The sequence below is a fragment of the Cygnus olor genome, chromosome 6, assembly GCF_009769625.2.
Source record: "Cygnus olor isolate bCygOlo1 chromosome 6, bCygOlo1.pri.v2, whole genome shotgun sequence".
NCBI lineage: Eukaryota > Metazoa > Chordata > Aves > Anseriformes > Anatidae > Cygnus > Cygnus olor.
Window position 1 is genome coordinate 22,469,179 of NC_049174.1, and position 24,759 is coordinate 22,493,937.

The 24,759-nt window shown below is 34.4% G+C and overlaps 1 protein-coding gene across 7 annotated transcripts in view; it reads left to right on the top strand.

Annotated features, from left to right (window-relative positions):
- The window catches only part of KCNH7 (potassium voltage-gated channel subfamily H member 7), a 223,069-nt gene that overhangs the window by 168,270 nt on the left and 30,040 nt on the right, over positions 1-24,759 (top strand). For 6 of the 7 annotated variants that reach the window (XM_040561791.1, XM_040561792.1, XM_040561794.1 and 3 more), the window contains 4 exons: positions 2,835-3,260; positions 11,771-12,170; positions 12,858-13,057; positions 23,352-23,604. In XM_040561791.1, the coding sequence (XP_040417725.1) occupies positions 2,835-3,260; positions 11,771-12,170; positions 12,858-13,057; positions 23,352-23,604 (1,279 nt within the window). The remainder of the gene's footprint in view (positions 1-2,834; positions 3,261-11,770; positions 12,171-12,857; positions 13,058-23,351; positions 23,605-24,759) is intronic. The other variant, XM_040561796.1, reaches the window with a different exon arrangement.

Sequence of the window (24,759 nt, forward strand, 5' to 3'; positions counted from 1 at the left end):
GGTATGTCATCAAGGTTGAATACCCCTAATTTTTTAAAAAAGAAATACCATTACTGCTAGCATGACTTTTGCTACTTACAATAGTGTTGTAGTCTTCTCTTTGCCAGGAAGCTTGGCTTTACATCACATGATGTCCCAAGGTTCAGAGACCTTTTGACACTACAGTACTTGGGGCTTGATTTCATGCTGGATGTCCCAGTGCTGCTCATTACTCTTAAAAACATTTTGGTCCCTAAGTCACCTGTATTACAATCCAAACTGTGAAACGAGTTTCACTGTCTGGAAGAGAAAAGTTAATAAAACAACTTTAAGTACACTAAAGTCTTCCATCTAGCCAAGGTAAATACAGGCTAGTTAACACTGGTGTCTGATCCTTGCAAGGATGTCACACAACAGCAAAAAGATAAATTCATCTCATGTTCAATCAGTCTCTATTGAAATTACCAACAAGAAAACCAATAATGTGCTCCTTTTTTATGTGTAACTGTGATTTTTTATTTGAGAAATTATATTCCATCTTCTTTCTCATGATCCAGCAAACAGAAATAATTACATAATGAGTGTTTGTATTTGATTCCCATTGCATGAAAGTAAGCAATGTAGAAATGTAAAGTTCTACATTGCATTATGAATATGAAACTCACAACCAGTCAGTCTCTCCTGTAGTGTGTCTAAGAAAACAGAATGGAAAAGTTGGATCCATTTTTTCCCTGATCACTTTTATACTGCAGTTCCCTTATTTTGCCTGAATATTTTTGTTTCACCTACCTCAGTCTAAACCAACTTAAAAATAAATGTAATTTAACTGAAAGTACAAGCCAGGTTTCAGGGGAGTAAATTCAATTTACATTATATGTTGCTCTGAAATGAAGCATACTGGCTGGAATTTTCAAATGACTACAAGAAACATGTGAAGTAAACTTTATTGTTCATTTTGTGTAATCCATTTCCTTCATTATTTGAAAATCCAGCAGGAGAACATGGATATAAATTTCATAAATAGCAGTTGCCTTGCCACATATACCACCCTCAAATACTAGGAAAACATTCTAGTCAACTAACAAGGTGGGGGTCTGAAAATATTAAGACTGCTTAAGAGATTTAGTAATGTCTCTGCTTCAGGTTGCTGTCAGCTAGTGTGTTTAATCCATAAAAAAAAAAAAAAAAAAAAAAAAAAAAAGCTGACATTTTGTTAAGTGCAAGACCCAGTTACAATATAAAAAATAGATTAACAGCCTCTACCATCACCTGAGCATGGTGCTTAATGGCTGCCTGAAGGTACCATATAATCTTCTGGATGGTTTAATTGTTTCTTTTTTCACAAACTAAGAGGACGAGAGTGGTTATTAACCCTGGTGTTCTCACAACATTTTCAGAGTAGAACTTCATTGAATAAAAAGTGCAACTTGGATTACCAAGGATAGGATCTAAGGTTTATACAACACTTGCTGTTAGAAAGCTAAACAGAAAGTGTGTTGACCCTTATAATCTTACAAGATTATGTTCAAGAAGCATGAAATTCCTCAATTTTGTACAAACAGAAACCTCTAATCCTGAACTACTTACTGCTAAAAAATAAAAAATAAAAGCAGAAAACATTGCTGACAAGGTATTTCTCCTTCCAGTCATAATTTCATTTCAGTATAGTTACTCATTTTAGTTACTTTTGAAAGGTCTGATTTTCTAAACAGCATTATTTTTAATTATCAGGGGAAAAGGAATAAGTAGAAGTAACTGGTGGAAAATTGGCATAAGATTTCTTGAATATGTCACTTGACCAAATGGGAAGTAACTGAAGGTTGTCACCATCTAATGTTTGTTCATGGGTCTGTGTAAAATTAAGTGATGATCTGAGTCCCATAGGATTTGGAAAGCATTTGCAGCACAGAAGGCAATAATTGGCATCATTGCTGATGGTCTCTATAACTAGGCCAAGCATTAAGCAGAGGCAAAAATGTAATTTAACTTTTTGTTCTTAAAGGTTTTATTCCTTCATGTCAGAGTTAAGTGAGACTGGAGGAGCAGCCAGAAGAAGTTTGTTTTATCTGGTGCCCACTCTATACTTGTTCTTTGCAACAAAACAAACATTTCAACTTACAAAGCCAGCAAATCAAGCAGTGTATACAAACATAATCTCTTCCAAATAAAATTGAAATTGTACTTAAAAAACACCAACAGATAACAAATCCACTCTTGTAAAGGAATGATAAAAAGCTTTAGTCATTGGTGTTGAAAGTTGAAGTGAAGCAAAAGGCAGTACTTCTGTGGAACCCCTCTTTGTCACACCATTAACTATGCTAACTGTAGCCTGAATAAAATTTGTCCATGCTTGAAAGTTTTTCACACCACAAAACTCAAAGTGGAGATAGCTGTCAAGTATACTAACAGGTCTTTCTCCAACTGCTTGATTTCTGGTTGCATAAGCATTTTGTAATGAGTGTAGACTCTTTTGGAGTGTATTTAAGCTAATGATAGTAGCTTTGCTTTGAGAGAAAAATACTACATCACAGCAAGAAAAGTCTCTCACTGGCCATGAACAGACTGGCAAGGTTATCATGTGGTAGATGAAGGAATTTGATGATGTATATAATTATGAAGATTTTATGGCACTTAGTGGGTGGTACAGAGAACAAAAATCAATCTACTGTGTAAAATTGTCAATGAATTTATTGAGCCTGGCAGAGGTGATGAATTCCACAGAAGTTCAGTCTACCAAAACACTAAGGAATTTAAGTTTAATCCTTTTTAAGTTTGTTACTGTATTTGCCAAGTTTACTGAAAGTGGGAATAGGTACACTGCCCTGATTGTTGACATGCTATATTTCTTTTTCTAGGTTCTATCCTTAGGGGCTGATGTTCTACCAGAATATAAACTCCAGACACCTCGCATCAACAAGTTTACTATATTGCACTATAGTCCTTTTAAAGCTGTCTGGGACTGGCTCATTTTGCTGCTGGTAATATATACTGCCATCTTCACCCCTTACTCCGCTGCCTTCCTTCTGAATGACAGCGAGGAACGGAAGAGAAGAGAGTGTGGATATTCTTGCAGCCCACTGAATGTTGTAGACTTAATTGTGGATATTATGTTTATCATTGACATTCTAATCAACTTCAGAACAACATATGTAAACCAGAATGAAGAAGTGGTAAGTGACCCAGCAAAAATAGCAATTCACTACTTCAAAGGCTGGTTCCTAATTGACATGGTTGCTGCAATACCTTTTGACCTGCTGATTTTTGGCTCTGGCTCTGAAGAGGTAAGCTTAAATAAATGAGAAATCTTAAATCTTAAGTTTTGACTTTAGTACAATGATCTGTGTATCCAAATATATACTTTTTGCAACTCAATTAATAAGCTTTTTAGTAGTTCCATCTTTTAAATTAAAGCTAAAATTAAATCCTCCTTAGTAGAATAATGTAGAATATTGTCTATGTCAAGGAATATTGTCTTGTCAATGCCTTTCATTGGCAGGAGAAAAGTTGAACAATTCCATTTCTGATTTTCTATTATATCAAATTTGATACTACCATTACAAATAATGACATATATAACAACTATAAAGGATTTGTTTAAATATTTTTATTTCAGAACTTTTATTCCTTTGACTTGCTGCTGATTTTGTAAAAATTGCCCATAATGCATAAGTATTGTGTTGACATTAAAGTATTAAAATAAATTATCTCTGTTCAAAATCTTTAGATCAGATGTTTACTCAGTGTAAAACAGTGTAGTTGAAGTGCAAAGTATGCTAGTCGTTGCCAGTTAACAAAAAGATTTGGCTGTTGTCAATTTTATCAAGAATATGGACTACCAAAAGAAAGAAAGAAAAGATTATTAATCTTGCCAGACTGACAGCTCACATGACCAATGTCTTCACCCTATCTGTAGAATGGGTTAACAAAGTGCTCAATATATGCATCTCAAAATTGCCCAAAGGTGTATATAAAACATACACTGTATTCTTGATGCCTGACCCAGTTCTGCCTCCTTCCGAAGAATTTTTATTTAATTTCAGAAGGTCTAAAGTAATAACATATTTTTTGATGAAAACTGAACTGACAAGTAAAGAATTGCAGTTTTTCTTTTCATGATCCATAGAATAAAGTAGTTATTTTTTAAAAAAAAAAAAAAAGCAAACCCAGCAAAATATGATTGTCTCTTTTCAACAGACAGAAATCCATTTTTTTAAAAATATTGGTTTGCACATATTGACTTACAGGAAACAGAAAGTTTTATTGACCATATGTACCTCTCCTTAACTGAGGAGAGAAAGGTAAAAACACCAAATTAATCAGCATTCTTAGCATGAGCTTTGATTGCATACGTCTGTGTCATAATATAAAGAATATGAAAACATTTTTCCATTTGAAAATGAATTCCTTTGTATAAAAGTCAGTTACTGTGCCAGCAATTTTTTTTTGTCTGCCCCAAAAGCCTGAAGTGAATTCTGAGTGTACACTAGCTATTCTCACAAATTACACATAAACTTAAGAAAGTATTTAAGGGTCAATGCAAAACAACTGGCACATGTCTATACACACCTTGAGAGTCATGTGAGATTTTTTCAGTCTTAAAAAAATTCAGAAGTAGGGTCAGTCATGCTTTTCTTAAATTCATTTTCTCAAAAATTTTTAATGAAAATGTTTTCCTGTGTCCTGTATTTATAAATAAAGTGATCTAATTCAGAAGTCACGGAAATCAATAAGAACATTCCAATCAATTGTGATATTCCTGTTGACTTGAACATGAGCATACATACTTAAGGTAAATGAGTAATCTGGAGATGCAAGTAGGTAATACCATGCAGTCAAAATAATGTTTTTTAAATGAATGAAATAAGAAGAAAAAGAGTAAAGGACAGAGGGAATATGTTGCTAGTTCTCTTACCAAAAGAAAACTTTTGTATTCAGACGGTGACTTAAAAGGTCAGAGATTCAAGAGAAACTGTCTGCTCACCTTTTGCATTCATTGTCTGGGATACATCTCTGTCTTTCAGGATTTTTTTTTTCTGCATTTTTGATAGCACAGGCACATGAACAACAAATATACTGACAATGGCATTACTTCTAACTTGGACCATATCATGCCCCTGCAAGAGTGGTCTGCTTCCCTCTCTGATCAGTGAGCACTCATCACTACCAAAAATTCTGTTCAGCTATGGGAAGTGTGGAACAGCATGAATTACAACGGTGATCAATTCCAAAGCTCAGTGAAGGAGTACTTTTTGGATCATCATCATACCCTAAACATCATCCTACCACCCCTCCCCTGCTACAGAAATCCTCAACAGTAAAGTGCCAGGTGCTAAACTGATGCTAAACGGATAGCTTTAACATAAGATAATATTAAAGATTAGTAGAAGACAGGTGCATTTCTACAGATGAGTAGCTAAATATCAAAACCTGGAAATTATCAGAAATTATTGGAACAAGTAATCTCTTTCCAGTGGTTTGTGGGGACAGGACAAGGGGTAATGGGCACAAAATTGAGCACAGGAAGTTCCGCACCAACATGCGAAAGAACTTCTTCACGGTGAGGGTGACGGAGCACTGGAACAGGCTGCCCAGGGAGGTTGTGGAGTCTCCTTCTCTGGAGATATTCAAGGCCCGTCTGGACACCTACCTGGGCAGCCTGCTCTAAGGAACCTGCTTTAGCAGGGGTGTTGGACCCGATGATCTTTCGAGGTCCCTTCCAACCCCTACAATTCTGTGATTCTGTGATTCTGTAATGACATTTTCAGTATTGCAGATATAAGTAAATTAATTATTTATTCTCTCCAAACCTGTTAATTGAAGTTTCACTATTGGGAAAAACTAGTTTGTTTACCTAAGCAGCAATGAAACTATATGCATTATGACCAGTTCATCATGCCATAATGACTTCTCTCTCATTGATGGTATTGAATATGTCGATCACTTTCTCTAAGCCTCTACTTACTGCAGTTTTGCTTCCTGTATAGCTAACTATAATATTTCCACAGAAATCCATTTTTGATAGTTTACTTAGAGGAAGCAAATGTAAAACTGTTAGAATGAAGCCTTTTTCATTTAATAGATTTTTTTGCTGTCATGAGGGTTCCCTCTTTTATGAAATAGCTCTTTTTTTTATCTAGAGATTCTTCAGATAAGATCCCCATGAACAATTGTATTGAACAGTCATTTTGTTAAACAGCATAAGCTCCAAAGAGAGGTCTGTGTGTGCTCACCCAGCTTTAAAACACCTTGATATCAAACCAAGTCTAGAAAGGGCAGGAGATAATAATCCAAATACCACAAGCGGCACTATCTGAATGCTTCCATTTGAGCTATACTTTGTCAGCCATAGGAAAGCAACAGAGTACAACAGTTAACTTTCCAATTTCTAAATTGAGAACTAATAGAATTTAAAATGAACTTTCTTCTGTTTAAAAAGACTCTTAAAATTATTATGGCTAGTAATAAACTATTGCCTTTTGTGTGTGCATATTTTAAATATTAAGTGACATTCCTGATATTTATGAAGATAAAATAATGGATACATAGACTTTTTACTTTCTATTCTTTTGGTAGTTTATTTTTAATTATGCTGCTCATCTCAGAGAAAAACAGAAAAAGAAAAAAAAAATAGAAAACCAGAGTTTCTTCCCTTTCATCTAGAACTTACTGCAGTAAAAGATACTGACAAATGATGGTAATGGTTTCAACAACATAATTTTCATATTTTTTGTTTTATTTGAGGTCAGACATAACATTCAGCTGAAATATAAAAATAAAAAAAAAAACTATGAAGGCTTTCACTTTTTCTGTTTCTACAAATAATAGTGATTAAAACTATTTTACAGAACATAATTAAACACATCAACAGGAAAACTGCTGCCTTAGGACATAAAAATAAATACATTGAATGTATTGGTATATATTGGTATATCCATTATATTCACAAAATGTAAGGGTGAAAGTGTCTTCTATTGGTAGCAATAGAACAAGAAAATAGATGGGGTTTGGATGAAAGGGAGACATATAAATCAAAGCACTCACATTCCTCTCTAAGTTTTGACATGTCTTCACTTATATAGCATATCTGATAAAGCAAAACAAAAAGAAAAGTCCCGCAGTTCTAGAATTGGAGACTGAACCTGATAGTCCTAACTGCAGCACCACCGATCAATGGACTTTAACATCTCCTTCCCCCATCACCATTTAAAATGAAAAGCTAAATTCTGGAATGTGTTAGGGATTTGTATCAGAGAGAAAAGAGTTAACTGTACTTGATACCATACTACTCATGCTTCATAGATTTATTTGCAGTCTGCAAGAAGGGTAGAATGATGGTAATTGTTTTACCAAAAAATTTTAGGTGCAAGAAAATATTGAGAAACTGAGGACCTTACAACACCAGGAAGCTGGAAAGAACCCTGGCAGATGAAATACCGTGTAAGCAAGTGCACATTGGAAGAGACAGTTTGAGCTACTTGTACACATCAGTGGGTTATTTGATTGAAAAAAGAGACAAATAAGAGAGGGCATTAAAGACATATGCATTAATGATAATGGATGTTATAAAGAAAGAAAAAAAATCTAGAGCAAAAGTAAGGATTTCTCCATCAGTGAGAAAGTCACCAATTGTAAATGACTTTTTGCAGAGAGGAGGTTCAGGCTAGGGTTCCTCCTAGGGAAAAGTTCTTCACCAAGAAAGTGTTCAGGCACTGGAACAGGCTCCCCAAGAAAGTGCTCACAGCAATGAGCCTGGCGGAGTTCAAAAAGTGTTTGGACAACACTCTCAGACATAGGGTCTGATTTTTGGGTGGTCCTGTGTAGAGCAAGGAGCTGGACTCGATGATCCTTGTGAGTCCCTTCCAAATCGGGATATTCTGTGATCACATGAAATGTCTTCTATGCTGTTACTTAGCTCATGCAAAGAACCATGTAGATGTGAAAGAACCATTGTAGGCATGATGTATGGCTTTTATTGTTTACTTTTTGTTCTATTACTAGAGTTTAAAAAAAAATCATTTACACCAGGGGAAAAATATCTATTTATATATTATTAACATTTGAAAAATGAGCAGCAGTTCCTCAGGCACATCGTGTCTCTTTTACTGGGAGGTGTTCTGTCTGCAAATTTATAGTGTCTGCACTATGAATATGTTAAGTTATAGGGTCAAAATCTTTACTATAAGTCTATACAGAGTCTGCAATTTAAAGTATTGTTCTTAACAAAGTTATTAAGAACAAAATATGGCACAAAGATGATCGTCTCGAGGAACATACGTGGATGAGGATTCTTTCATTTAGGACAATTTTGCTTTCAAACCATTGCTGAAGCAATTATTACTTTGAATGTTTTCTTAAAGAAGTTGTGTTATTTTCTCACTGCACAATAAAAAGATAAAGATTATGTATTTTCACACCCTTCTGAAATTATCAGTTATTATTTTTCTTTCCTTTTAAAAAATAAAAAATAAAAAATATTATACTCTTTTGGGGAACTTTTATATGGGAAGAGCTGCAGTTGTAACTAGAATGAGAATCGCTATAGAGAATTACTGCCATATACATATATACACTTCTAATCCAGGTCTCCGTTCTGTACTATAGCTGGAAAATATCAAAAGTGTTTTGAAAGGACAGGTAATGCAATAACCAAACAGGGCAAAAATATCAAAATTATGTTGCCTATATTGGTTAAAAAAAATATTAGGTTAGCAAAATGGGATATGTAAACGTAACAGAGAAATCTGCATTGCTCTTTTTTACTTTTCTCAATAATTTGGTTTATTTGTGGTAAATAAGTACATTTGAGAATCTACAATGTATCTTTCCACAGAATATATTTAAAATTGATATTACCCTAAAACCTTCATCTTGGTAATAAATCTTACCAATAAAGAAAAAACTTCTTCAATGTGTGTAGGGGTTTTAGATTCTGAAAGCATTTAAATATATTCTGTGGTCTTAATGAATTCCAGTTTGTATATACAGTTAAGTGCCTTAGGTAAATGGAATGCTGTTTGCACTGAATATATTATAGTGGGGGGAAATTAACCTTTTTCCATCTTCTACCATTCCATATTCACAGTTTCAGTAGTTATGAGATTCTTATATACTTCCAGCCTACAGTAAATGTTGCTACTGAAATAAAATAATAATAATAATTAAAAAAAATCCTGATGCTGGGTATCCAGCAACCCTTGAACTTGTCGTCCAAGTGATAAAGCCAGGTATGATGAAAATAGGGCAGCAAGCAATTCAGAGAACAGAGAATCATCAATCAGGTTGCTATTTACAGATGTTAATTGCTGGAACTGAATGGGTAAAGCAGACAGAGTGGACTTCTGCCTCCTTGTGTGCCGTGCTGAGTGAAGTATTCCCAGCACACCAAGGAAATTAAGCTGCATGAGGCATACTTCTGACACCAAGTACGTCTGTCCCTGTACAAATGACACATCAGAGGCAGACTGTACTTTGTGAACTCTATATCCACACGGAGAAGTGGACAGCATATAAAAGCACACCAAAAACTGTGGATCATGCTTTCCACCTCTACTGTCAGCAGTATTTCCGAGTCTCCACTGAGTTAAAGGAAGCACAAACTCAAGATTAGTTTCTTGATAGTTTAAAACATATCTGGTTCCCTTCAGTGCTGATTTCACCCTGCAGACCTGGAGTTTGCTTGTGTTATACACCTCTGGCATATACCAGGTCTCACACGGGTGCAGTATCTAAGCATGCAGCTGACATTGAGGCTGCATAATATTACCAAGTCTTATCTTAAGAATGGGGTGGAACATTGTTGACATGTTTGGGATTCACAATCTACCCACAGATCTTTTTAAGGGGTGCTGTAAGAAAATGTTGCATCTTGCATAGTGTAAAGATATAACTACATCTGTAATAGAATGGTTTCAACAGCCTCACTAGGACAAATATTATCTTTTTTAAAGTTTACTCTTGTCATTAAAGGGTCATAAATATTAAAGCCTGACCTACCTTACAAAAAAATAACCTAATGACGATATTCACATGCTGAAGCTCAACTTAGGCATAGGTTTTTGAAGGATATGTGGTGTCTCAGTCTATTGAGGTCACAATCAATAAAACAGCCTTCTTTATAGAAATTCCCTATGAAATTATTCTTTGTGATGTTAGGTTAACCAGAGTGTTACCCAGTTTTACTGTATATTATCCTCTTGCTCATTTACTCAGAAAATACAGACAATTAAACATTGGCTTTGCTTGCGTATTTGTCCCATGTTATAGTGTTTAATGTGTTTTCAAGGTGCACACTTGATAAGGAAAATGACTAGAAGATAGGTAGTGGTGTCACAAGGATGATTTTTACTTCATTATTAAACAATGAATGGATTTTAATTCAGCTGCCAGTTCCTTCATTTTTGGCATCTCTCACTATCACATATAGCAGTGGTTTAATTAATATTACCACTAAATTTTCAAAATGTATTGTTCTAATATGAGAAAATTACATGTTATAAATACATTCAGCTTTCTGCTGACAAATGCAGCCAAGAAAGCATCTGTTTTTGTTCCAAGGGCTTTGGAATTTTACTCAGAAACATGGTGAATATACAAGGATTTAATAAAATATAACTACAAGTCTAGTACACATTGAAAGAAAGCTTCCATGTGATGCATACTACCATCAGAGTGTTTCATACAAGTCAGAAAACTTTTCCAGTTATTAAGTGCAATGTAATATACATGCATGTTAAAAAAGGAAGTAAAAACATTTTAAATGTTTAAACCCTGACACTTACTGTACTTTAATATATACTTAGATTTAATGGTAAGAAAATGGTAAAGTTATTTTTGAAATACAGTAGTTATTATTTACAATGTTGTCAATGCCTTTTACAAGGAATTTAGAAGTATTGCAAAGCTTCACAGATTGATTTGAAAATTGTGAATTTATATTACTAACCATTAGATTTCTTTAGAAAGATCAGAACCCCAAAGGGACTGCAATCAATCATGATGCTGATTGGCACTAAAATGCTTGGAAAATATTCCTGTCCTATATCTGACCCATATTCTTTTTAAAATGTGTAGTACTTTTATTAGTGACCTCTACCACTACACCTGCAAGTTGCAGAATGAAGGATGTAGAGAATATTAATCTGGAGTGTGGCAACAGTAACCTTTCCATCATTTTCTTTGCATAATGGCTCATCTTCTTTTACCTGAGTACATTGTTCTGAGCATTACAGACAGAAACAATATTTGCAGAACAAGATATTTATTCTTTTGGGGTCATTTCTGCTCTATTCCTCTTCTCTTGTAGAACATGTATGGCAGAGCATTGTAAGAAGTCTCCAAGTTAGGATCAAATAGTCACACACCTTTGTTCAAATACCATAAATATTAACTACCTACAAGGCCAATGATATAATTATGAATATTTCCAATAACTTAGAAACTTTAGCATACCAAAACGTCATTGATTTAATGGATCATTTAAATCCATTAGGGCAGACTTAAGAGACCAGATCAAGAATAATATTCAAAAGGAAAGATGATCACAACTGTCAATATATCTTAATTTAAAATGTGCATTGCTTATTGTTTTCTTCACTGTTTTTGTAATGAATTTGATAGAAAATGCAATGAATTTGTAAGAAAATCAATCAAGATGACATTGAAAAGGGTTACTTTACTGCTTTTGTCTGTTCCCCAAAAATAATGGAATTTGCACTGGTTTATTCATGCCAACTAATTGTGAGTACGTTTGCTAACAGGGAAAATCTTTTTCAATTTATATCTTTTTTTACAGACAACAACATTAATAGGTCTTCTGAAGACAGCTAGACTGCTGCGTTTGGTGAGGGTAGCACGGAAATTGGACAGATATTCAGAATATGGTGCTGCAGTTCTGATGCTCCTTATGTGCATATTTGCACTAATTGCACACTGGCTTGCTTGCATTTGGTATGCCATTGGAAATGTAGAAAGACCTTACCTGGCACATAAGATTGGCTGGTTGGATTCTTTAGGAGAACAATTAGGAAAGCATTACAATAAGAGTGATGCAAGCTCTGGACCATCCATCAAGGACAAATATGTTACAGCACTTTATTTTACATTCAGCAGTCTGACAAGTGTAGGATTTGGAAATGTGTCTCCAAATACCAACTCAGAGAAAATCTTCTCCATCTGTGTTATGTTGATTGGCTGTAAGTAGTTTATTATTATTACTATTATTATTGTTGTTGTTATTTTGCGGTGTTTGAGCAAATAACAAAGTCTAAGCTAATAAAATTATAAGCATGCAGCTGGAGAGGCAAATTCCTAAGGAAAGCAACAGTTATATGTGAAAATATGTTGTGAGGACTCATGCAGTGTCAGGAAGCCTGAGGTATCAATGTTTCTTAGATTATGCTGAACCAACCTAAAGTGGTTATTAGAAAAAAGCTACAGTTTTTTAAGGTCTATGAGCATGTATCTAACTAACTGACTTTTTAAATATTTTTTTAAACCCTGAGATATAAATTTATGTGTACTTTCTTACCTCTGCCCTTTGTTCTTAACTTTGTACTTAGCCTTAGTTCCTAATTCTTACCTCTACCAAAGTATGTAAAATCAGATGAACCTAACTTACAGAAGTAAATTCAAGGCTACAAATCTCCAAAGAAAAATATTGCCATCTTGATTACCATTTAATATTTAAGCTTCTTCTGCAGAGTTGGTTCTGATATAATCAAATAAATAAAAAGCTTCAAGTAATTCAAATCCACATCTTTGAAAGTGTTACTAGTCTTGCCTGAGCTGTTATGTCTACAAAGTTCACTACTGTGCACTGTTGCATCACCTGCAAAACCCAATGATAGAACTTGAGCATATTTTGTTTCTATTTAATCCAGCATTAATGTATGCGAGTATTTTTGGAAACGTATCTGCAATAATCCAAAGACTCTATTCAGGAACTGCACGGTATCACATGCAGATGCTGAGAGTAAAGGAGTTTATACGCTTTCATCAAATCCCTAATCCTCTGCGGCAGCGACTTGAGGAATACTTCCAGCATGCGTGGACGTACACCAATGGCATTGACATGAACATGGTATGTTCTTCTGGTTTTCAAGCATGGGTGCTGAAGAATAGATAAATGGATGTGAATTTAGAAAGTGATCGTGAGTTTTCATTATTTAACTTTATCAGTACGAGTTTTAGAAGATGGATATATAGCAATTATTGAAAATCAAGCCATTTCAAAGTTGGCATTAAAACGTTTAGGTGCTTAGATTATTACAAGCTATAGCAGAAATCTGAACTCTTATTGTGCATAGGAAAATTAGAATTGCAGTGGACTATTATAAGCTTAAGACAACAAAAAAAAAGTGGGCTTGCTGCATACATAGGTGATTCAGAAATTTGTTTGTTCTTTGGTCTGATTTTCCACTACCAGTATAAAACAATAATACCTTTATTGGTATCTATAGCATTACCCTTGTAGAAAGCCTGCAGCCATCAACTCTTTTACAAAATCCTATCATGTAATTTACATCAGGTATATTGGCGGTGGCTGGAAGAAAGGATCAGGCAGATGGGTCAACTGCTCTTTTCAAGAGAAATGCTATGATCATCCAAACACTTCAAACAGTAGCTTGCTTGCATTCATAATCACATAATTCTGTACTGAAAGTCAACACAATACTACTAATCATTCAGCAATCCACAGAACCTCATTTCTAGGAAATGGCAAGGTACAAGACTTTCTGTTCTTGAGGTTTGATTTTAGGGATTGATTAAAAAACCTGTAAATGCTCCTTATGTAGAAATATTTGGCCAGCAAAAAAAACAATAACAATTTTCTAATGAGCAAAAGTAAGCATCTATATTTCTGGCTTCTTTTCTGAAGATAGTAGCTATTTTTCTGAAAAGTTGACTTAGTTTTGAAGACACTGAGAGAACAGAGCAGCATAAGTATCTGTGAATCCATGTCTCTGGAGGAGTACTTTCCAGAGCTATTCTGAGTTATAAAGACTTTGCAAAGCTCTCCAAAAAGTTGGCAAAAACAATAACACTCTATAAATTCTGGTGACAATTTAACTAGAAATCAACCTCCCAGATTTTGACAAATTCAAACAGCTTCCATGTGGCATCCATACGTACGTTTGTGAATAAGACTGTTAGAGTGGTATACTTTTCTGCTGTAAGCAGAAACTATAGTCTTGGTTTAAAGCTTTTATAAACTTGAATCAATGACAGCCTGACTTTATGGTTACCATTAAGTAAAGCAGATCTTAAAAGTAAGACAACAGCTTAAATATATTGGGCTTCACCTCCCACTTCCACAAGTGTCCCCCCCAGAGGGATATTATGCCCAGCACAGAATAAGGATATTTGTATAAGCCTCTGCTGGGGATTACTGCAGTGAATGGCAGCAACAGTAGCTTCATCCTACATAGCACTGAAAGGCCTTAATTCCCTCCGATGGCAATGGGAGTATGGGATACTCAGCACTTTGTAGGATCAGGCCCTTAAGCTGCAGGTGGGTGCAGCCTAAGCCTAAAGTAGTTTATTGAATTATTTCTGAAGATATTACAAAGTCATGTATGCCTTAACTAATTCATTACCACTAATGGATGTACAAACACCTGTTTCGCATGAAATAGTAACTAAAACTGGATGTTGTCGGGTTAAACTTTGCATAATGCAGGAATTGGTGTAATGGAAATAGTCTTGGATTTGTCATTAATGTGAAAGAGTAACTAAATGGATTTAATAGCCCGTATTCTGAAGTATGATTGTGAGGCAGTATGGAGGCTTTTTTTTTTTAATAAAATGTGAAAAAAAATCAAGTTTAGCATCTTGTTATGTTTTATCTCTTGCTGAGTTCACAATTCTAACCCTCAGGTTTTATGGCACTTAATTTTCATAAAATGTGAGTTTGAATATATTACACTTAGTGCAAGGATAATATGACAATTGTCTGATTTATTTTGTACTTATGAAAGATTTATCTCTTTCCTGTCTGCTTCATACCTAAATACATGGAATAACACCACCCACTGGTAAGAGCAGGAGGTATTTATATCAAATTTAATTCCAGTATAAAGTGTGGAGAATATCCATGTTATCTGTTGGGTTTAGAGCTTGTTCAGTGCTTTCTAATTTTAGTTGTATTTTTTTTGCATGATGAAAGGGTAGTTAGCAAAGGAATATAGTCCAAGTAGAATCAGATGTGGGGCAAAATGGCTTCTAAAATTAGGTATTAAGAAATGCTAATCTAACCGCATTTATTAATCACTGTTTTACCCCACGACTCAAATCATGCTTTTCTGCCCAAAAAAGGTCATGTGCATATTGGTTTGCATTAGATAGTTGCTCTGTAGGAATGTCACTGACAAAGTTGCCATGCTGATCATTCTGCATTATCCTTTGTGTGAATGCTCTTAGTTCCAACCATATATGCATGTTAGCACAAGCATCAATGAAGTTTTCTCAGCTATAAGCCATGTGCATATGAATGGACTTGCATGTGGTATTGAGAACTTAATTTTGCATGAAATATTTGCATTTACACACCAAAGGGCTAATACTGCCCTCAGACAAATGTGTTTGACTCCTGTTGATCTTTACTAGGAGTTTTTTACAAATATCTGAAGGCAGAATTTGATCCAATCTTTCTTTTTCATTTCATTTCATTACTGAAAATTGAGTAAAATTAGAAAACTCAATCCTCTTTCTCCTTTGAAATACGAAATGCATGAATAACTTACTATATATATATGTACAGACCATGTATACACATACACATATATATATGAAAATAATACTAGAAAACATGTTTCAAAAGATGCTTTTAATTATCATCAGTAGTATACATAAGAAATCAGGAAATGTGGAAAAAAATATAAACTCAGGAATAATACTTTATTAAGACTACATAACCTTGCTTTCTTAAACAAAGTCCTACACTTTACACTGAAAATCAGAAGATAATATTTTTTTTTTTTATTTGAAATGGCTAAACTTAAAAGTAGCTTTAAAAATTTGCTGTTGAAATATCCTGAGAACATTGCTTATTTGTACATTTGTTCCCCTCCACTTCATTTCTACATCTCTTTGATTATGTTTCATTGCATAATGTATTTTGATAAAAAACAGTTCCACATAATTATGCATGGACTGGATAAACAGGATTTGGGATTTATTTTAATCTGGATAAAAATCTTGAGTCTACAGAATAAGCATAATTTAAATCATATCCCTGTGGTATACACTGGCAAAGTTAAATTCCAAGAAAATTATTTACAGTGTATATTGTTTCATGAAATATCTCACCAGTCTCAAAGATTCAATTACTTTTCTTTTTTTAAATTATCCTGTTCTGTTTTTCCTAAATTCTCTTTGCCTTCTTTTCCCTACTTCATTCCAGCATTATCAGTCCAGCACTGATAATAGCATGCCTGTGATGCTTTCTTTAAAAAGATAACATATTTAGTGTTTGAGATCCTTTTTTAAGTTATGCATGTATTATTTATAAACTCCCCCTTTCTTTCCATGGATCTTCTGTGCATCAGAATAGCTTTATTGGTTTATTTTACCTTAAAAAAAAAAAAAAAAAAAAGAGAGGAAAAAAAAAAGAAAAAGTTCAAAGTAAATAATTGGGACAAGTTTAGAAAGTCTTTAGCCAAATGTAAGTTAATTAAAATTTTGGATGCAGGACAGATGCATTTTTGGTTTGGGCTTTGGTACTATGAAAGGAGAGAGCAAGTCAACATTTTTATGTATAAATTTATGGAACCTTTCTCTAGCAAGCATCCAGGCAAATGGTTGTTTTTACACTTGTAACTGGCTTCAGCCATCAAGCAAGTACAGCAGAACACACAGCTATCTTGAAAGTTCAGAACCAGCAATGCCACTTTATCAAATAAAGGCAGGTTCATCATTGCTTTGGTAAGGCTTCTTTTGTCAGAAATTGTACACTGGTCACTGTATGAAACCACTACACTTTGTAATTCTTGCTTTTGTCTCTACTGTAATCCCTTCTTATGACCAAAACAAATCTACCAATACAACTATTGCCAGCAGTATCTTTGAAACAGAAAGACAGGAAAGTAAACTAAAATTTCAAAAATAGCAATGTTGCTTATAACATCAGAAGAGTAATCCAAATTAGAAGTGTTTGGAACAAAAACTAGTAGTACTTGGTTACACAGAGGGAATATGTAATCACAATGAAAAGTGGTACTGTTACTTACCTCTATGTCATGATGGAAATCATACGACATAAGCTTACCAAAAAGTACCTCAGATATGAGGTATGTAAAGCTGTTTGTTTATGTAAAGCTGTTCTTTCTTTTTCTGTAACAAGACTACTTAAAAAACATGCATGACTACATTTAATCAAGTTATGGGAAAGAAGATCTCATATAAACAATATGAGGTTCAAGAATGTCAATCTATTTGCAAAGTGATCTTTTAACAGTTTCTCCCTGAATAGTATTTTTTGGTCTAACGTCTCAAAACAAGAGCAATTAATAATTTTCCAACTATCATCACCATATTTTTGGAAATATGTGGATCTGGCTTACTTCCAGCTTGTACAGACATTCACCTTTTCGTTTGATGAAAGAGTCAACTTCTGAGGAAGCTGAAATCATTTTCTGTCCTCTTCATCCAGAAATGTAACATCTCAGAAATCACCTTTCAGATGTACTCAGAAAGTTTGGTAAGACAAAGAATGATCCACTGCAGCTCCGGTAATTTTACACAAATCTGTTTCATGCCAATGAGTGAAAGCAGAAGAAACTAATTCTTGATAAGTTTGTCAGCCATCAAATCTCATTGAAAAGTGAATTAGCACATCATCACAACTTCTCTCTCAACTGTTGTAAGGACCTCCTTCATATCCTGCCAAAAAAATAAAATAAAATCTGACTGCAATATTTTCTGGTACAAAGAAGAATCGTCAGAAATAATTCTTATTCTTTGTAGGAGTCCAAGAGCTGCTGAAACAGAATTATCACCACCTGTGACCTTGTTTATTCTTTTCTAAATGGTGAAAGCCCTTGGAAATACTTCAGCCTTCTGCTTATAGAAATACTTGATTTCCATAATTAGCTATCACGGAAATAGTAAATTCTCTCTAGAAATAGAACTAGGTTGAATTACATAAAGGCTTTGCCTAGATGAAGCTGCTACTAAAATCTGAAAGTCATATCTTTATAACAGAACTAAATCCTGCACTACTCTTTCCCTCTTGAGGGGACAGCCACTAGGGGACAGAGATCCTAATTCAAAATCTATGCAATTTTTCCAGCTAAAGAGTTTCAGATAATGCTAAAATTATGTGGGAGAAAGATAAAAACTGGAGACATAGGTTATTTCACCAAATATATTAATTACTATGAATTAATTTCACTCATTCTTACAGAACACAAAGAAAAATGTTAATTTTGAATATAAATCCTCATTAGAATGATCTCTCCAAGGCATGGGTTTGTTCCCTGTAAGTAGTTCAAAATTTCTTCTTCAAACTGTCCAGGAACTTAATTCAGTAGTAAGTGACACCAGTGTCCTGAGATTTGTATTACGCAGATGGGATCTAAATAGAGAATAAGTATGTGTGGTTGAAGACAGAAAGTATCTTTATTCCAGCTTCTTTGCATCTTTAGCTGCTCAATTTTTTGCTGGGTTAGTTTTTGGTTGGAATAGTTTCCGAAACCATTGCAACATAGGGCAGTAATAAAGAGGTAATGTGGGGAAGGACCAGGGTTTCAGTTTATTCCGTTTTAAATTGTCATCTGAACTTGAGAGTCCACCTTTATCTTTCTGTCTATATGCTGGGTTCTTTCCCACTCATAAGTCTGGCTTTGATCCTAGGACAAGAAAAACTTAGCTCAAATGAGTTTCAACAGGCCCCAAACAGACCCACGACACTCTTTTCTCTCTTGCCCTCTTTAACTGCTGCCTGGCATTTAATGTTTGATCCCACCTATTCCTCCAACAGAGGAAATGGATGACAGCTGAAGATTATATGCAGAGTTCAAGGAATATCTTTGATTACTGGACTGCAGGGTCTGGAGCATCTCCAATATTAGCAAAGGCTAAGACAGCTTGGACTGCTCAGCCTGGAGAAGAGAAGTCTCAGGGGGATCTTACTCATTTGTATAAATGCCTTAAGGAAGGGTGCAAAGAAGATGGATCCAGGCTCATTTCAGTGGTGCCCAGTGGACAAGAGGCAATGGGCACAAACTGAAACACAATGTTCCTGTCAGAACATCAGGAAGCAGGTTTTATTACTGAGAGTAACTTGAGTGCTGGCACAGGTTTCCCAGAGAGGCTGCAGAGTCTCCATCCTTGGAGAGATTCAAAAGCTGTCTAGAAATGGTCCTGGGCAATCTGCTGCAGGGGGGCTGGAGCAAATGACATCCAGAGCTCCCTTCCAACCTCAAACATTCTGTGATCCTATTGATATAGGATGTGATGATATTTTGATGTTTAATGATGAGTATTGTAGTTAAGATTCTGATTTACTTCTCCTTTGATGTTGTCTAAATATTTTCTGTGGGACAATACCTGTTCCAGAACTGAGGAGAGAAAAATATAAAAATTGTCATGAATCTTATCTTTTACCTCAACGTCATGAATCTTATCTTTTGCCCCAAACATTTGCTAGTTTTCTGAGGTTAATACGTACAAATGTTTCTAATTCTGGTGTCACAAATGTGTCTGATACATGTGTGAGTGATATTTAATTGTCATCTTGTAAAAGTGTACTTGATGCAGCTGGATTCCCTCTCCACATATAAAAGACTACGTTCTTCAAGGCAACATGAATCACGTCCCTACTATCATCTCTAAATTTCAATTGTGAATTCCACATAAAAAGTTTTATTTCCTTCTCAGTGATATTTTCCTCCTCTCTAAGCATGTCAAATAGATAAACCAAAATTATTTGACATGGAATAAGTTTCATTCCATACAGGAAGAGGCAACTGTACTTCGACTCCATAACTATCAAAGAGAAACAACAGGAGCCTTTGGTCACAGCATCATTTTTTTTTTAATTTTATTTTTTATTATTTTTTTTTGGTGAGCGGTGGTTTGAGAATGTTTTCCTTCTTTGTTAAATTTCTTTTTAGAACATCTGAGTATCTTCAATTATGCATGAATTCTGATTCTAACCATGAGAATCTAAGACTTTCCTCACCAGGGCAAGATGGAACCACTATTAAGGCGATATTGACTGTAACAACAGAAACACGGCAGGAAAGAATGGAGCAACTGAAACCTAAACTTGTATAAATCTTTATTCAAGTGATTTATTTGTTTTGGATTCATCATTGAGAATAATGCTATTTAAAGTGAAATTCCTAGCTTTATAATTTTCAAAATTTTAAACTCTTATTTTGAATCAGTCAGTCCTGCATTCATATAATTTCACGATTATTTTGGCTTTTATTTTTTAAAAAGTGTGTATTACATTTTTCTTGTTACACTGGAATATGACTTAAATGTGTTTAAAAATTCAAAAAGCTTGCAACAAATAAAAAGAAGTGAAATACCGTATTTAGCTTTGTATTATTTTTAAGACAATCTCATGATTTTGAAGAATGGATGGACAATTTTCTAATATTTAGAGTTGTCAGTATGTACACACGATATACTGATGTTGATTCTCACATTGTTAGAACATGATTTTTCAGTGCAATTTTTCCTGCTGTATACACACAAAGATATTTCTGAGAATCAGATAATTCCTTATTAACACAAGCTAAAATTGGTGAATAAGATTTTTTTTTCTCAAAGTAATGAAAATCTGAATATTGGAAATGTACACAGAGGCTTGGATTGATAAGATGCTGTCCATACCGCACAACATAAAATTTAGTTTGGAAACATCTTATTCTATATATCATCAGCTATGGGACTTGGATTTGATACCTCACTGCATACTATGTGAGCAATATGGTAAGCTCCTTTTAGTAATGTAGTATATAGCAATGTTTTAACAAATTTATCTTCAAAACAGCTTTTTTCTTGCATTTCCAAGCTTATTTTAGTGGAGTAATCTCCAAAACTCCATTGAAAATTAATGTTATTTGGGTGCCTGTCACCATTCCAAACATTTAACAGTTGTGGTATTAAGGAGTAAATGTGCTTCCTCTCTGATGTATAATTGTTCTAGAGTGTAAGCTCCATGGAGCAGGAACTTTTTCATCACAGATGCTTGAACTGAGGATAGTATCTTTCAGATGTTATTGGTATTTAAGTAACTATTAACTAATATGCGATGATTTTAGAACAGTTTCATATTAAGCATAAATTAGTTATGAAAATAATTGTTTCTTAAAGATATCCCCAAAGTATCTTCAGAAATATAAACCAACACACATGGTCTGCATGTTTTTTGCTTAATGGTAAAGTGCAATCCCTTGATAAATGAGATAAACAGAAGCTGATGTGAAAAATGAATACAATTTATCCTAAACTGTACTCCTGAGTTCCTAACCATTCAAATACCATTTCTTGTATCTCTGAATAGAAAATGCATTTCCTATTTTACATCCTATAAAAAATGGAGCTCTTCTAAATTGTATTCAGATACGGTTATAAGAAAATAAATAAATAATTCAAAATAGGTCTTTTTTACTGACATGCCTTGAGAATAACTTCAAAATAAACACCTGCAACTTTTCCCCAGTTGTCTCATTGACCAGACAAATTTAGTTATCAGTTTCTCATTATCATTCAGTAAATAAATTGCTACAATCCACAGTGCTTTTAATCAAATGTAAGTACATTAAAATTAACAGAGTAATTCCGTACTAATATATTTCTAGTAGTGTAAGAGATATCAAAAACAGAATGGTAACATAGAAACTTTTCATTTATCATGTTTTCTTTTGCTTATTGTTGTTGAATGCTGGCTTTTTCTGAGGATGTATTAATTTCATGTGATAATGCCCTATGACTCACAAAAGTTTTGTATGTATGTGTGTTATAACATTGTGTTTGTTATTTCACAGCATTGATTTCCATTAGCAATCATAGAAACATTTTAAACTCAGTTAAAAGTACTAATATTTCATTTATAAATCATAGCTTGGCTTGCGTGGAAAAAAGCCTCATATCAGAAATGTGTTCATCTTCTCCATTAGCAAGAGATGTGAATATATTTATGCAAGAAGAGTGAATGCACAGACCTTTATTGTGCTGAAGTAAGAACAAATATAGCAACAAATGAATGCATCTTGTATATATTTTTTTCTGTGCAGGATACAGGATAAACAGAAATGAATTGATAGACTGCTCTAATAACAAAAAGTCACATCCTGTTCACATTATTCATGACTGGTAGCATCAGTTCATGTTCTGTCCTTAGAAATATGCAACAGATATAGCCTGTCCCATTGCACTTCCAGGGTAAGCATATGACCCATTAACATCATTGAGAGAGACAATAGGATTTAAATGACAGAAAGGGTGGTACATAATAATGTGTCAGCCCCATTTCTGAACAGAGAACATAGAGTCATGAGGTGGGCAGCACTCCCATAGAAGTCATTTGCAGAAATGTTCATTGACTCAAAGAAACAGAGGTAAGCTTTTCTAAATCGTTTAGGATCATTTCAGACATAATGACAATCTTGCAAATAGGTTACTTTTTTTCTTCTAAACAAAATTAGCATGTTACCATGGTACCCAAGAGGAAGCCTGTGGTTCTACTTCAGGCAAATTCCCATTGTTGTAGAGATGAACAAGGACCATAGCAACTAGCCCTGTTGTTCAAAGAATTAATCATCTGCCTATGTAAATCTGCATAACATCATTGTTTCAGTGACACATGTTGGTTTTTCTGATAAAAATAGATGTTATACACTTACAAACAGAATATATTTAACATGAAAATCTCATTAAAATTCCCCCTTCTGAAAAATATCTCAGATCTCATTCAGATAGCTTTTCACAGGTAGATTTTATAAATAACATAGTTATTTTAGCAACAAAATCTTCTTATATTAAATGTAGTAGTTTTATAAATGATTAAAAGGAACTAGATACATACAGTCTGAATAGGTGAAATACTTATTTGTCTTATTTGTTATTTTACTGCGGTATATTCATTCATATATATCTTGATACCATTTTTAGCAATGAAATAAATCTTCATAATGAATTTAGGAATCACTACTTTTTGAACTCTATTAACATTCATACCGTGTAGCTTTTGGAATATAGATTACACTACGCACTTGTTGAATTGTAATACTCTAACAGCCCTTAAAAGCCACCTCTATTTGCATGCCACTTCTTTCCTCCTGTCCAGGAAGAAAACATAAATGATTATACAACATAGCTTTCACAGCATCTATATGAAATCCTTATGCTTGTCTTTCCAGGTCCTGAAGGGGTTTCCAGAATGCTTACAAGCTGACATTTGTCTGCACCTCAACCAAAATTTGCTTCAGAATTGCAAAGCTTTCCGAGGGGCCAGTAAAGGCTGTCTTCGAGCTTTGGCTATGAAATTTAAGACAACACATGCACCTCCTGGAGACACTTTAGTGCACTGTGGAGATGTTCTCACTGCTCTTTATTTTGTGTCAAGAGGCTCCATTGAAATCCTTAAGAGTGACATTGTTGTAGCCATTCTTGGTATGTAGATTACTACAATGCATGTTAAAAGTCAGGGGACTAAAAAGAAACATTTGTTGTTCCTGGGATACGAAATCTGTGAATGTTTTAGTCACTGTTATTTAAAATCAAGCAGAGAAATAATTTAAGGAGCAAAGTCTGCATTACTCCAATAATCCATGTGCACCAAAGAGCCCCAGTCATTCGAAAATCTAAAAGATAAGAGCAGGAGTGAGTCGCATTTATCCCTAGGTAAATGGTGAGATGCAAGTTGAGACAAGTCGATGTCAAGTTACTCCAGTTCTGATTATGCTGCATCAGCCAAAGTTTTCGATATCCTTTTCTTGAACAGTGTATGAGGGTACTGAGGCCCATAGACTCACTACATGCTACATGTAGAAAAGCATGTATCTAATTTAAGCAGTGTCTTCTAGAAGTTTTCAGAAATGTCTGCTTCTATCCCCTGAGCATATAGAAAAGGAAGAGAGTACCAGATTAATCTGATCGAGACTGATACCTAAGTTTAATAACACTAGCAAATTCCCTTATATTTCTTATCAGCATGTTCGTGTTTATATTGCATGGGGCATTATTTGTTCTCTTTACCAATGAAGTTTGTCTCAGAGCAATGTTCAGTCCAGCTTACCTACAGCTGGTGATGACTATTATGTGGAACCAATAGGAGTATATTAGGCATAGCACTTTCAAAAGAAAAATAACTAAAACTCTACCTAAATAAAACTACTGATCTGTTTCTTCAATTTAGAATCAGGTAATAAGAATGCAAGGAACATCTGAATAGATATGTAAGGTGGTGGAGTCACCATCCCTGGGAATGTTTAAGGAAAGGTTGGACGTGGTATTTAGGGACATCATCTAGTGGGTGACACTGGTGGTAGGGGGATGGTTGGACCAGATGTTCTTGAAGGTCTTTTCCAACCTTAATGATTCTGTGATTTTGCTACACTGAAGTAGATGAAGCAAAATGTGGACTGGTAGCAGTATGTTGCTATTAATTCACTTGTGACTGCTTTTCTGCTAGTGCTTTTGCAGAGTGGATACCTGAACAGAAATACAAAGGTCTGCCTACAGCAATCCTTCCCTACATTTAGATAGAGTTATCAAGATAATTTGTCATCTCATGCTATTGCATCTCATCAGCTGGGCCAGCTTTAT